Source organism: Xiphophorus couchianus, chromosome 2 (assembly GCF_001444195.1).
Source record: "Xiphophorus couchianus chromosome 2, X_couchianus-1.0, whole genome shotgun sequence".
Classification (NCBI taxonomy): Eukaryota; Metazoa; Chordata; class Actinopteri; order Cyprinodontiformes; family Poeciliidae; genus Xiphophorus; species Xiphophorus couchianus.
Window position 1 is genome coordinate 2,220,032 of NC_040229.1, and position 15,474 is coordinate 2,235,505.

A 15,474-nucleotide genomic window follows, 5' to 3' on the forward strand; every position below is an offset into this window, starting at 1 on the left:
TAGCAATGTACTGCTAGCCAATGTAGCATGTGCGTCAGATTTACGGGTTTACCGGAAACGTCGATAGGAAGGTTCCACCTGATAAAAATGTGATTCATTGTGTTATCGTGTTAAAATATGTGTAATTAATTAATTGAAATGAATGTGTTATAGTTCAGCCCTATTTTATATGTAGGAAGGGGAATTGTTGTGCTTGTGCGTCAGATTATTGGTGCATCAGAAACACAAAGGTCAGGACTTTTGAATGTTTTAAAAAAAAAAAGATTAATTGTTTTTAAATTATTTAATTTGTTAAAATCTATGTAATTAATTTAAGTTACTGCATTACAGTTCAGACTCTACATGTGAGAAGAGGACTTAAGGACATATTAGAAACAAAATACAAAGATAATGGCTTGGGACTTTTTTATGGGGGAAAGAAAATCTATCTATTTAATATTTTTATTTTTGTCTTGAGTTTGAAAACAATGACTCTCATGGTTTATACAGTGTATAATACATTATATTAATCAAATTTAATGAAGCAGCCAAACAGAACATCGTAGAACAGCGTTTTCCCTTTAAAACCTTTTCCACTAATTACATTTATTGCATTTACATTATTTTACACACTTGGTCACAAGATTGTCTCTCTGCATGATTCTCAATGGACTCAATTGTTGAGGTTCGACGGAAACAATTTGATTTCTCTTCAGATTAGAGAAACAAACAGGACATTTTCATTCTCTTGGTCTTGTAAGGTGCGAATGCTGAAGCTTAGCTGTCGGGGGGCGTTAAGGGACTCGGCGGACACTGGGCCTCCAGTCGCTGGATGGACGACGGTCTCTTCGGAGGTTTGACGGAGGTCGGGATGTCGGTAAACACGACGGATCGGCCGTCGGGGCAGAGCAAGACGCTGGAATCTGCTTCACACTTCGTGGTTCTGCTGGGCCACAGCGCCTCAGCCGACCTCAAACCGACACCGCCTGGCGGCAGAACCTCGGTGTTCACGACCGACACCTGGCTCATCTTGATCAGCATGTCCAGCGACTGCTTACGCTTCTCCAGCGACGCCCTAATCAGCTTCCCCTCGCTCTCGTCCTCCTCTTCTTTTTCGCTCTTCTCCTCCTCCGCCTCCTCGTCCTCCTCTTCCGTCTCCATGGCGCTGGCTCTAAGGCTGCCGTCTTCTCGAACAGTTTGCTCGCCTGGTGAGTCCGTTGACTCCTTCTTCACCGACAGGTCTAGAGGTCCGTCGCTCTGGCCGGCCGTGCGCTCCAGCTCCTGGTGGATGTGGGAGAGCTCGCTGCGGATTTTGTTCAGGTGCTCCCACAGTGGTCGCTGGGCGGGAAGGTCCTCCTTCTCGAGGTGGGAGATCTTCCGCTCGGCCTCCTGGTACTGCTGTAGAGCCTTGGAGAGATCGGTGAGGAGAGCGGCCACCGACTCTGATGCTCCATCTTCGATGGCGCCGGAGGCAGCCGCGTCTTGGCTGTTGGCCCCAGCTGACAAAAAGGCCGCTTCCCTGCTGGGACTGATGGGAGTCTTGTTGTACCAGTTGTCACCAGGCCGGCTCTGAAGCTGTGAATCCTGTAAACTGAAATCAGAGACCAAGAGTTTTAGATTTGAAAACTAAAGAGGCTGAGGGTGTTTTCACTCCTGATAGTCTGGTAAACTTTGGAGCAAAGTTGCGAGATTTGTTACATTTTCAGCTGCTGCTGTTTTCTTTCGCACAGCAATGCCTGAAACAATCAAAACACTTTGAAAAACCTATTACCCTCCTCGCCTGTGAGGGCGCTGCACCAAAAACAACATGAAAATCTCCGAAGAAGAAACTTACTTCTTCCTGAAACAAAAATGGAGTGGCGTCAGATTTTAGCGGTTGGAGATTTCTCGTTTGTTTTTGATGAGCCATTTTTTCTGCTAGCGCTAGACGCTCACGTTTGCTTTGGTTGTATTTACCCAAAATGCCCTGTGCTGTAGTTCACTTCCTGTTTTGAGAGCGGCCGGCCGTCTCCTCTGAGCTGGAAGTTTGGACTTAAATTTTTCAAAGTTTTGTGCCTCTGGTTAGGCTATTGGATTCTGTCTCCCTATTAGCGCATTAACACTTTTTCGGATAAACCTAAAACCGCCTCAAGCGAGCATAAAATTTAGGGTTATAATTTTGCATCAACTGTTTCTAATGTTACACTTCAAAATGAGCATAAAACCTTGAAGGAAACATGGTCACCCTTTGAGCAACCTGTTCCCCTCCTCGCCTGTAGGGGCGCTGCACCAAGAACCACTGAAGGAAACAACAAGAAAACCAGTAAAGAAGACAACGCAACTTCCTTCTTCGCGAAATGTAAAGAAAAATGGAGTGGCAGCAGATTTTAGCGGTTGTTGGATTTCTCTCTGGTTTTTGGTAAAAGATCACAAGCCATTTCTTCTGCTAGCGCTAGGCTAACACTCCTGTTTTGGTTGTATTTACCCAGAATGCCCTGCGCTGTAGTTCACTTCCTGCTTTAGGAGCGTTTTTTGGAACGTTCACATACATTCGAACCGAGAATGAGGTTTGTAGGCGGGTCAGAATTCACTTTTAGGTCAGATTACACATTCACAAACGAACCAAGCTTTTTAGACAAACACACTGGAGCTGGTGTGAATGCACCCTAAGACTCTAAAGTCTAGCATTCATATAAAGCAAAGAAAACTAACATTTCTGAGAATATCTACCTTATTTGTAGGAGATGTTTGTCAGCGGACCCAGTCTGAATGTTCCTCAGAAGGTCCAAAGTGAAGCCCATGGCTTGCTTCTTCTCCACCGGGGACTCAGGACCTCTAATCGGACCTCCAGCCCTCTTGAGGCCACAGATCACTTTGCCTTCCTTGGCTGTAGCTTGGATCTTCTCCCCGCCTCTGTAGCCTTGGTCAGGTGAGTCTCTCTGAGGCGACACCCAACCAGCAGGGGACGCCGTGTTTCCCGGCCTCAAAGCAGGAACCTTCCACAAACCGACTTTAGGCTGGAAACCAGATAAAGCGCTTGAATCTACGCTGCTTGATGGCGTCTTTAGAGATTTGCCAGCATCACTCTGAGCGCTCGCTGGTCCGAAGGTGTGCTCACACAGGAAGGGGTAGTAGAGGTGAGGGGGGATGAGCGCTCGGTCTGTTTGCGTGCTGGATGCCGGGTGCACCAGCTGAGCAGCCGATGCCAGGAAGGGAAGCTGTGTGAACTGCGCGTGGGTCTGAGCGGCGACGCTGGACGCCCCCGTCGGAATGGCTGAGTTCATGTAGGAGAGCCAGCTGGGGCTGATGGGATAGCCAACGCCCAGCACTGACAGGTTGAGTCCGCCGGGGTCCTGGTAGTCCACCAGGTTGGTCGGAGGAGAGTAGCAGGGAATTGAACCGCTCACTCGCTGCTGCGCGCCTTCTGCTTTAGCCTTTGAGTGGCTGGATGCAAACAGCCGCCACTGCTCCGACAGAAGCCCAGGACTTGCTAGGCATGTCTTCGGTAGCTTGTAGTGCCTGAGCTGGGCCTCCACCTCTGCGGAGCGAGCTCGCAGCAGCTGATCTTCCAGAGAAAGCATGTCGGCCATCAGCAGCTCTGACTCTGGCTGTTTGCTCCTTTTGGTTGCGGTATCTGGAGACTCTCCTCTGCCGTTGTTGGAACCAGCTTTGGCCGATCCGCTGATTTCTGGGCGCTCCTCTCGCCCTCCCTCTTCCTCATCCTCCGCTCCCTGAGTCTCTCTGCCCTCACCGTCCTCCTCCTCAGACCTCCGTTGGCTCTGCTTCTCCTGGCTGCAGATTACCTGCTCTAGTTCATCCTTCCCTGCAGCGTGCAGGCCGTGCGCTTGCTGGAAGGGCCGCAGCTGGTCTGGGTGCAGGATGTTGCCCTTCTTGTAAGGCCAGTCCGACTCTATGAGCAGAGACAGTGAGTTCTTGCAGAGGCTGTACTTCATATGGTTGTACAGGTGGGATTTCTCCATGCAGGTGAAGGGACACTGAAAGCATTTATAGTTGTAGGGTTTGCCCCATGGTCGCGGGATGTAGTGCGGCTTCTTCGGTTTTCGCTCTTTGTGTTTGCCGGCAGACGTAACTTTGCAAGCTTCATCCTTTGACATGATTGAAGGTTATTTCAAGCGCAGGTGCAATAAAAGTTATTCTGGGAACTTTGTTTCATTTGATGCAGATTTTCCTTCAATCTTGTGAGATGAAGAACATCTTGTTAAACTTTCAGCCACTCCTGTGAAGCAAACAAAGAGAAACTCTTAGCAAGATAAGATTTTAAGTGAAATTAAGACAGTGGTGGGCACTACCAGCTAATCTGCTAATTGTTAGCTTAGCTGAAATTGGGAAACGTTTAGCACACTTAGCTTCCCCTAAATGGATTTTTTCCAGACAAATTCTAAAGTGATAATTTACTCAACTCGTTTGTAAACTACAAGAGAGCTAAATTTCAATACTTGTGTTGAAGTTTTGGTTATTAACTGTTAACAATTCTTTAAGTACTGGATGAATTCAGTGGTGATGTCATTGTTTGTATGAAAACATAGGGATACAGCGGACACCACCCATTTCCAGTTAACGGTTTCCCAGGATTTTCTGCAGAACTCCAAATTATTTGCACAATTTTTGGACAACAGATTTAAACGTGTAGCAGCTTTGGAAGCTGAAAAACTTAGCAACAATGCTACTTAGTAAGCAATACTGACACTAAAACCCCAGAGATTAAGAAGATAATACATGTTAGCTTCTGCTGTAGCGTTAAGACGGTTTCCACTGTATTAAAGGATGTTAAGAGTGGTGTTTAAGACTGTTGCTATAACGCTTTAGCATTACTGCTAAAGCTACATTGATATAGCAGTTTAGCATGCTATGTTGACGTATTGCTTTAGCTTTCATTTTAGCTTCTGCTTAAAGCTACTTACATTTAGTGCTTTAGCATTAGTTTCCACTAAATAGTGTGTTGATGTAGCAATTGAGCATTATAATATTACATTGATGTAATATAGCATCAATGCGCTTTAGCATTAGTTTCTCCTTAATGCTATGTTGCTATAGCATTTAGTTTAGATTCCACTAAACTAAACTCTGCGGCTCGACTGCTAGCCAAGACAGGCTCACATCACTGGTCTTAAGATCCTTGCATTGGCTCCCAGTACGTCTCAAGATTGAGTTTGAGATTCTTTTACTGGTTTTTAAAATTCTTAATGGTCTTGCACCATCTTATCTTGCAGAACTGCTGTTACCTTATGAACCCCTGTAGGCCCTGAGGTTCTCTGGCACCGGACTACTAACAGGTCCAAGAGCCAGAGCTCACACTGATGGTGAGGCTTCTCTCCAGTATCATGGCCCAGTTTGTGAAACGGTCTGCCAGAGAACCTGAGAGCTGCAGAAAATGTTGCTCTAAGCGCAGATTCAAGACCCGACTTTTTAACTGTACTTCCTGAATTGAATCATTTCTGCTTCATCTGCTTCATTTTCCACCAAGTTGTGTTTTTCTCCATGTGGGGTTGGAGGGTAATTGTTTGTTTTTGTTAGTTTTTATTGATCTGTGCAGCACTTTGAGCTGCTTTTAGTATAAAGGGTGCTTTATAAATTTGATTGATTGATTGAAATACTTAATTGATTCAGCACTTTAGCATTAGCTTCTCTTTATTACTATGTTGTTATAATGTTTATTATTAGTTTCCACTAAGCACTGTGTTGATGTAGCGCTTTAGCGTTAGCACAGCTAACTTTTTAACTAGCGATGCTCACCACTGAATAAAGTTGTAGTTATGCTGATTCCTGGTTTATAATAAACTAAAATGTCTGTTATCTGCCTGAGCTGAGGTTTGCCCCTAACCTAACTGCAGGGAGGCCCTAACCCTAACCCTAACCCTCTCACTGTACCTGCCACTGTTCATTAGCTGCAGTGCAGCACCAGGCGGCAGCAGGGCCCCGGGCTGGGGGGGGCTAACAGAGCTAACCCCACACCTGTGCAGCGAGGCTGGGCTATGGGCCCTCGGAGGGCCGCTACAGGCGGCTCCATGCTGAGGATGGAGCGGCGCTGGTGGGGGTGGGAGGGAAGTTGGGGGTTTGAGGCCGGATTGCTAATGAGAGCCTGGCATCATGCCTAAAGGGCGTCATTAGTGCCAGGACTGAGATCTGGGTCAGGACGTGCAGAAGAAGTTCAACCGATTTAGCTTCTTCTTCTAGAGCCGCTCAGCCTCGATGACCAGAAGGTTATTATTATTCAAGTTCTGTGGAAAAAACGTTTAGAAATTAACTTTCCTGCAACCTTGTGACATATTTTGTGTTCAAAACTCCAATTTATCAAATTTATAATAGATCTGTCCTGGTTTTATGTTATTGTAATTTTGAAATTTTAAATAAATATTACTTTTATACAGTCCTAAACTTTTCATACAACTAACAGATTTAAATATAAATTTATATTTAATCAACTTTCTGAAAGAAAATTAGTTTGGCATCTCACAAAATGTGAAAGGAGGATTTACTGATATAAAAAAATAACTTATCAGTTTGTTTTCATTTTATTAAACAAATGCATTTATTGGCATTTTATCGATTAAATCCTTCATGTTTCTGAGCAGCTTTTGGCACATTATGAGTTTCAGGTTTTTGAAGATCTAATCTTTTTCTCTCCATCAGATTAAAGTTCAGACTTTGACTGAGCCGCTAATCAGAAGAAACATGTTGGTAAAATTAAAAGATTACTTTAAACCTGAATGTGCTGCGGGTCTGAATATGGAAATATGGCTGTAATGTCTTGTGTATAATTAATTTACGTCTCTTTTTCTGAAATCTCTGCAGCTTAATTAGAGATTATCAGAACAGATTATCGGAACCGGACGATTTTTCCACGATCGGCTTTGATAGTTAATTAGAAAAAAATGAACTAAATGCATCAAAACTCAAATCATCAGGTTGAAGAATCAACCAGGTTCACTAATGTAAACATTAAGAGATTTTCCTATAATTTCTTCATCAAACTACTAAAAATAAAGAATTAGCAGCTCAGATCTCACAGAAAACAGAGAATTAATTTCTGCGTCTCTAAATTTTTAAAATGTTTTTAATGGTTGAATTACTGTGAGATTTTCTTTCTGGGACTGAAGCCGTCGGCTGACGCCTGCAGTGAAGTGAAGTTTTACTTTGCCTCTTTCTTCAGGCCATTTGGAGATGAAAGTCAGTTTGTTTTAAAGTTTAGCCTCCATTTTAAACTAAATAAATTAAAGAAACAGAACTTCATTTGTGTTAAACTTTGGGGATAAATCCCAGGTGACAGAGGGGGAGTGATGCTGCGGGACGGCGGGGGCCCGATGCCCCAGCCGGACCGCCAGAATCGGGCCGTTTGATTGGCTGACTTGTGCGCCTTGGGGCTCTGACCTACTCATAACGGAGGCTAACAGCTGCAGCTACGAGCCGATCAATAAAAATCATTTTTTATCCCCGGCGCTTCGTATCCAAACCCTGCGGTCTTGTTTTAAGCTTTTAGGATCAAACAAACCCGACCGCTTGAACATCTATCGCTGCAATTAAGAAGGTTGAGTTCACTAAAAGCTTTGACGGAAACATGCGAGCGCAAACCGCAGCGCGTTTTCTGCATGAGGGGAAATAAAAGCGGGAGATGAAATGAATTACCTGGGAAAAAGGTTCAGCTGATTTCCTCTTCAGAAGTTTTTAAAGGAAGATTAAAATTATCAACAATATTCACCAAAGATATTCTACAAATATATCAATTAAATTACAAGCAGATTATCTTTGTAATATATCATTAAATGCTTTTATTTTAGCTTTATTTAATTTTTTTATCATGTTGTGTTCTCACTGCAAAAACACAAAATCTTTCCAAGTATTTTTTATGTAGTTTTTAGTGAAAATATCTTGAAATAAAACAAAACAAGATTTCAAGATATTTTTCTTCACTAAATAAGAGCTTGTTTTAGTTTTTTTAAGTGTTAATTACATTGACAGATACTTTAACTTACAACAGGAACATTTTTCTTTTTGTAAGTGAAATGAACTTTTTAAAATCAATATTAAGGAATTATTTAGTTAAAACAACTCATATCTTGCTGAAAAGTTTCTTTTAATTTAGTTTTGTTTTAAGATATCTGCACTAAAAACTAAACCAAAAAAAGGTTTGTTTTTTTTTAGTGTAGCTAAATCAACTTAAATGAACCTCTGAAATATGGATTTTTTTATATGAAATAATCTACCAGTGGAACTATAATTGTATAATTATTATTTAAAGTGCACTGACACATTTGCACTCAAAACAAGACAAAAATACCTGCAAATAGTTTTGGCAGTGATGGCGTATGGATTTCCATGTCTATGGCTAAAGTTTTTATCTCACCTATTAATAATGTTGATTAAGTAAATACCAATTAGTAAATCATTTATATTTTGTCAAAATTCAACCACAAAAAGCAAAAAATGAAGTTAATGATTAAAAACATTGATCCAGAGTTCAGAAAATCAGGCCCGGCCTTCACTTCCCCTGTTTTTTGTTAAAAGTCGCTGAAAACTACGTGAGGTTGGCATGGAGACGGATCGGTTCGTACCTGGACTCGTCCTGATGAGGCTGTCTGTCACGTCTCAGCAGCAGCAGCAGCAGCAGCAGCAGCAGCAGGGCGGCGCGTCCCGCTCAAATGGGAGCGCAGCAGCCAGCGCTGGGATATATACTGACTGGGAGCTCTGCCCTCAGGCGCGCCGCTGCCTGGCACCCGGACGCAGAACCTACAGACTATTGGCCAGGGTTCGTTTAGTGAAAACGCAGATTAGATCAGAGTTTTCATCTGGGATTCACATGAGAAAGCAAAAGAAAAGAGTTTAAAAGTCTTATTATTCAACTTTAACCTGTAAATTTTCTGACATAATTACATTTTTGAGCAACAATAAACTAACGCAGGGTCACAGAGATGAACTAAAACTTTAATTTTCATATATTGTGAATATTCTGTTGTCTTTTAATACACAAATACACATAAACATTGTGTAAAATAAAAATACCTTCTGTAGTACATTCTTATCTATTTATTTTTTATATGTATTTTAATCTTTTTATGAACCTAAATGCTTTAATGCTAATGCTGCTATTTTCCCCCAATGTGGGAAAATAGTTTTTTGTGTTTTTTAATCTATTGAATCAATCAATTAATCATCTAAGGGCATTTCTATTCTGTTCTATTCTATACAATAATGCATAAAATTAATTAATTAATTAAAAATAAATATGTACATATTAATAATATTTAATACAAATAATAATAGAATTTATAAGGTTTTCTTATGTAAATATTTTTTCAACCAATTAAGATTTTCTTTATATTTAGAGAAAAAATCTTTAAATATTATTATTAATAATAATTTCCCTTAATCCTACAGAATTAATACAAATTAAGAACATTTATTTATTTGGTTTTATTTGTAGAAATGAAATCTTAAATGCTGTATTTTTATATAACAATATGACAAATAAATAGATGTAAGATCTCATTTAGCTTATTTACAAAAAGTAATTAAAATTATATTTACGCATGTTTATTTATTAATAAACAATACTTTCTATGTGTTAGTTGTTTTTTTCACTACTGTTATCTTGTATTTTATGCTGTGATGTAAAATTAATTTCTATTAAAATTTAAGAAAAAAATTATTTGTACATTTATTTTCATTTGTAGAAATATAAATAAAATAAAAATGTAAATGCTGTATTTTATAAAATATTATGACAAAAAATAGATTTAAATACTATTTAATTTAAACGTTATCAGCCATATTTTTGTAAATAAACAGCAGCAATTTGAGGCTTTAAATGAAACATAAATTAACGTGTAAATTTTATAAATCTGCAGTTTTGTTCTCTGCTGCCATATAATGAGCATTTAAACCGTTTTAATAATAAGGTGAAACTCCTGCATTATTAACTAACAACCATCTGAAAACGTGTAATCTGACAGATTATTTCCTCCTCTCTTGTTTCGGCCGCTGCGGCTCGCTGTCACTCAGCGGCGGCTAAATGGAGGCTGACAGGGAGCCAAACCGTCTGCAGCTAATGTGACAGCGGGGCAAGATGGCGTCCGTACGGACAGACAACCGGGACAAGAGAAGAAGATCCACGGCTTCCTGAACGTCACGCTGGCTGATGTCAGTTTATCTTTTCTGCAACTCCATAGAAACCTGGACGATTTCTTCTTCTTCTTCTTTTGAAATCAAACCAAAGTGAGGAGTAACGTCTGTATAAAAAGGCTTTAAATTTTAGCCCAACACAACTCCGCCTGATAATTTGCATTAAATCCTTTTTTCTGCCTCTTGCACAACCAGTAAGACTTTACAGCGCATAGAGTTGTGAAACCAGCTGAACAAATGTGCTGGAGTTCCGCTTGGGTTGCTAGGTAACGGTGCAGGACTTGGCAGGGGTTGCTAGGTAACGGTGCAGCACTCGTGGAATGTGACATCAAAAGAACATGAACTTAATAGTTACATTGTTTACATTCGGACATTTTTGCGCAAAAAGACGATTCTCCCATTTCTCCGTTTGGAGATGTTGGTGTTATTTATTTAGTGTAGTAGCGTAGAAAATAACGCAGAAAAATCGTTGAAGAACAACTCAAACCACTACAACAACTACGCTACACACAGACTCGTTGCCATAGCAACTGACAACAACTCCACTACACGTCTCAGGATTCAACACCAAAAAACACGCAATAATTTCCCAAACGAACTACAGAGCATTCAGTCCGTTACAGTTTTATGTTTTTAGGTTTTATGTTTATTTTGTCATTAAGTGATCGCTGTGGCAGATTAGCTACGCTGCTATTAGCTAAGCTAACACAGCGGTGGTTGATTAGCTGCTTTAAACGCCTTCTCTACTGATAATCTGTCAGCGTTGCTGTTTAGGTCGCCTTTTTAAAAATATTTTTTAACTGAACCAAAACACAACCAATTCCACGTCACATCTACATGTCAAGGTTGTCATAGTCAAGCTAGCACAACTGAGCTACTTCCCTCTCCCTTGCTATATTTTAATTAAAACTTTTCTCCAACATCGTTATCTAGTTGTCATAGTGATGTCAGTTAGTAGCAAAGCTCTGCCTCCCTTTTTCTTTTATATTTCACGTGTACTTTTCACATTTTGTGTTACATTGATAACTTGACTTGTGGTTTTGTGTTTATTAGCAGTTGAGACCCAAATAGAAGTATAAAAATGTGTGAAATGTAAATTTTGCATAATTGGCCCCCTTTTTTATAAGAAAAGAAAAAAAGAAATCACAACAAAATTTTTATTATATTTATTTATAGTAATTATTAGGGTTGGCACCAGTTAAGAAATCATTTATTTTTTCGGTTAAAGTTTGCGTGCTCCTGTTCGCTTCTTGTGAGCTGCTCTGTTTACCTTCAGAGGTTGAATCAGAGTGATGATGAAGCTGAGACGAAGCTCTCGCGGCGAGTGCAGCGTCCTTATGGAGCGGCATCTGGGGAGTCTGACAGCAGCACTCTATTACCACTCAGAGAAAGGAACCCGAGGGCGCCGACATCACCGCTACCAGCCACATCCAGCTGTGCTGATGCCTCCAAACGCACACGCAGCCAAAACCATGCAAATCAGGAGGAACGTTCACAACTCGCTGCTCCACAAATCGGACTTACACCGTGTTGGAAAAGTCGTTTGTGGGTGTAAAGATGGAGAGATGAATGAGTGAAGCTCAGGCTTTTTCCAGCGCCTGAGCTTCAGAGCCTGGGGTGGAATGGCTAACAGCTCCTCTGTTAGCCTGCGCTGCTGGGCACATTAACTAAACTCATATCGCTCTCAGCCACCATCAATTATTCACCGCCTCCTCCCTTATTTCCCCTCGTTTCAAAGAAGAAAACTTCTAACAGAAAACACACTGCAGTCACAGAAAACCTCCAGCCTTTGGTGACATGTTGGGACTAAATCATTGTTGGACTAAAACAATGATCGGATTGATATCACCCCAATAAGAAAGGTAAAACTGCTAAAAATACAGATCAATCATCTTTTCACAGGGAAAATAAAACCTTAGTCTAAAGCTGTGGCATATTTAAAGTCCAACTCAAGTTGTAATAATCATTTTAAAACTGACCTGTGTTTCTGTGTTTTATTAGCTGGGTTTCCATTACAAACTGTCAATATTCTGTTAATGTCAAAGAAACTTAATTTTACAATTTTGTTATTTCCATTAAATAAGAAGCAAAAGTAAAATCACACCTGAATAAGTTTGTTTATGCAATAAGTAATTAAAAACCATTCAGTGCCATCATCCTCCCACCACTTCCTGTTGTCTTCTTCTTTGTGGTTTCTGCCAGTGGTAACTTCATGTTGCAGATTGTGTGATTTCTGCTGGAAACTATGTTGGTATAGCCATTTAGCGTTAGCAGAACAAATGTTCATGGTTAGCACTTCAGCTTTAGCGCGAGTGATTTTTCAGTTAGCTGTGCTAATGATTAACATGATATACTTAACGTCTAATAACCAAAGTATTGAAAGGATGACAGATAAGTGTCCTTTTGAGAGGTGAACTGCTTCGCTGCAGAATGCTGGAAGCACAACATGAGACATTTCAGCTTCACATTTAATGAAACGCTCACAATTATGGTGATGAGTGGCGGACGAGCGCTGGCCGCTCTCCAGGTTGAAAACAGTCGTCAGGCTGAATCAGTGCGTTGATGGCTTAAAAGTCAGAGTTCAGTCATGAGCGTTGGGGCTTTTCTCTGCAGATATTTGTGCCCTTCTCTGCAACTTCAGCGTCTGTAGGTGAGAACGGCTCGTTACCATCGGTAACCAGTTTATAGTGTAAATGCCTTATTACATTTGAAATAAGACTAAACTAACTTAAGCAAGATATAGGAGCTTGTTTTAAGTAAAAAATTCCTTAACATTAATGAAAAAAGTTCTCGTTACCTAGCAACCCAGCCCGTCGCCTAGCAACCAGTTCTAGTTCCACTGGAAGATTATTTCAGGTATAACATGGGAAACAAAAACCATTACCATGTTACCATCGGTTCACTGCAAAAACACATTTTACCAAATATTTAGTTTTTTGTGCAAACATTTGAAATTAGACAAAACTTACTTTCAGGTAACTTTTCAACAAGATTTAACTTCTTTTAAATCAATAATTCCTTCATATTGATCAAATTCTATTTTCACTCAAATTTTGTCACTTATAAAAACAACGTTCAGGTGCAATAAGTGAAATAATCTGCCTCTGTGACTAGGATTTTATTAGAATTAAGGAATTATTGACTTAAGATAAAAAGTTACTTTTAAGTTATTTTGGTCATATTTCAAGTTCACTGAGACATTTGCAAAATAAACCAGACAAAAATATTTGGTCCAATTAAATGTCTGTGCTTGTCAAAAGTCTAATTGATGAACATTTTAAAGAAATAAATGCTTGAAGGACCGTTTATGTGTTTTTACTTATGGTTTCGTGTTTTTGCAGTGTCCGTTTGATATTTATCATTTTTAGCCGTGACGACTCTAAAAGAGTTCACCTGTAAGTCAGCGGTGGCGGGAAGCAGCTGGCGCGGCGGCCGTCCGGCCGTCTTTGTCTCATCGCTCCGTCCTCCGGTTGGCGCCCCCGCCCGCGGGACGCCGGCTCTCTGCCGCCCAGGCACCTGTGGGGTGTCACCTGATGGGGGAAAAGCAAGTGGAAATGAAAGCAAGCAGCCGATTCTGTCAGAGCGCATCAGGGCGGCTGTCTGTCACGCCGCTGACCTTCGGGGCGGCGCGCGCATCGGCGCGATGCGTAAACCCTCAAAGTGTTGGAGCGCGTGCGAGCCCACAGCCCGCGGGGAGCGGATGTGAACGTGTGCATATGCTTGTTTATCAATGCGTGGTGTGCAAGAGCAAGTGTGTGTCTATTAGCGCCCTGAGTGGGTGGCGTAAACACGCAGCGCTCCGGGAGGTGTGTGTGTGCGTGTGTGTGTGCGTGTGTGTGTGTGTGTGTGTGTGTGTGTGTGTGTGTGTGTGTGTCAGATAGCTGCGTTAGCTGGTAGGTCGGTGACATCGTCCACAAGCAAAAACTCCTGATTTAATCTAGAATCCGTCCTCAGGACTGGAAACAATCTCTGAAGGTTCCTTATGGGGCCTGGAAATCCTTGAAAACCCTCCTTGAATTTTAATCAGGTTTGGAAAGTACAGAAGGCTGTTAGGGCAATTATAGATAAAAAAAATACCAGAGTAAATTACTACGAAAAGGTTTTCAGGTTAAAGACATTTTCTAAAGAAAACATGAACTTTTCTAAATAGAAAAATCAAAAATTGTTTGAAAAAACTCACATTATGAAACTAATCTTGAACATTTCAAAAGTGGACCATTTTTGACTTTTGAAACTTTTCAATAGTCTAGAAAATTTCTGGGGATTAATCTGAAAATTTCCGAGTTTTTTCTAGCAAATGTTCAAATTTTTATGGAGAACGTTTCTGACATCGATCATATTTTTTATTTACTCTTCCTTCTTGTTTCTTTTTCTTTGGACTGGTAGTTTGGTTCAGGCAGCGCAGAGACCAAAACGGGAATCTTGATTCGGAGAGCATGGAAAGGGAAAAGAAAAGAAGACAGATGGGAAGAAGGGAAGAAAGAGAAAGATGAAAGAAGACTGAAAGAAACAAGAAGGAAACAAGAAAAAGACGGAAAGAAAGAAGGAAAAAGAATGCAAGAATAAAAAGAAATAAGGAATAAAAGACAGAGAGAATAGAAAGAAGCAGAGAGACAGAAGCGTGCAGGCTGTCCTCTGCTCGGCCGCAGCCGTCCAAGCGGCAGGAATGGAGGGAGACAGGAACCGAAGCCGTCAGCTCCTCCCTCAGGCCTCGGCCTTCCAACTACAAGTCCTGTTTTATCCAACCATATGTTCCCCCCAAACCCCCATCCAGAAAATAAACAAGTCAGGAAGCCATGGCCGCAGGGAAGTTTCACTGGCTTTCATTCCCAAACACTCACTCCGCTTCCTGCAGACTCAAACTGCGCTTTGGATGAAACATCAGCAAAATCCGATGTTTCCTGGTTTCCAAGCATCCAAGAGAAAAAAGAAACGAAAATATTTCAGGGTTTGACCTGCAAGTCAAAACATCACAGGATGGAAATGTCTTCTTCTTCCACCTGCAGGTCGCCTCCATTGGAGCTGACGCTGCGGACGGGACAGAGGTCAGGAGGTCAGGGGGAAGTCAGGCTGCTCACCGTTAATAACAGGAGAAGAAGAAGAAATCAAAAGGAAAGAAAGAAAAAGAAAAGAAATCAATAAAAAAGGAAAAAGAATAAAAAGGAACAAGAAGACTATCTGAGTTTATTCCTGTTAGTGTTCCCACGCTCCACTGAAACTTTTAGTTTTTTAATTTCTAACCCAAACAGACTGAAGTTGGAGAACCTGAGTCACTTTTCATCTGTCGGCTTTGATTTTCCACCTGCTGATTCAGGTGTGTTACAAACACCTGTTGCTATAACAACCAGGTCAGACCTGGACAAAGAGGTTTACAGATCC

The 15,474-nt window shown here is 41.1% G+C and overlaps 1 protein-coding gene across 2 annotated transcripts; it reads right to left on the reverse strand.

Annotated features, from left to right (window-relative positions):
• Nucleotides 1-385: 385 nt before the first annotated feature.
• Nucleotides 386-8,972, reverse strand: prr35 (proline rich 35). Of its 2 annotated transcripts, XM_028044669.1 has the most exons (3): nucleotides 8,529-8,972; nucleotides 2,689-4,195; nucleotides 386-1,570 (listed from the first exon to the last, which is right to left on the reverse strand). In XM_028044669.1, exons 2-3 carry the CDS (start codon nucleotides 4,071-4,073, stop codon nucleotides 757-759), a joined length of 2,199 nt encoding a protein of 732 aa, XP_027900470.1. In that variant the 5' UTR covers nucleotides 4,074-4,195; nucleotides 8,529-8,972; the 3' UTR covers nucleotides 386-756. The 2 variants fall into 2 exon arrangements, with proteins under 2 accessions (XP_027900470.1, XP_027900476.1); XM_028044675.1 differs by lacking the exon at nucleotides 8,529-8,972 and having other exon boundaries at nucleotides 2,689-5,442.
• Between the last annotated feature and the right edge of the window lie 6,502 nt (nucleotides 8,973-15,474).

Coding starts and splice junctions, on each gene's coding strand:
- prr35 (XM_028044669.1), bottom strand. CDS start 4,073: ATGTCAAAGGATGAAGCTTGCAAAGTTACGTCTGCCGGCAAACACAAA. Junction 1,571..2,688: donor AAACATCTCCTACAAATAAG/GTAGATATTCTC, acceptor CTCTGATTTCAG/TTTACAGGATTCACAGCTTC.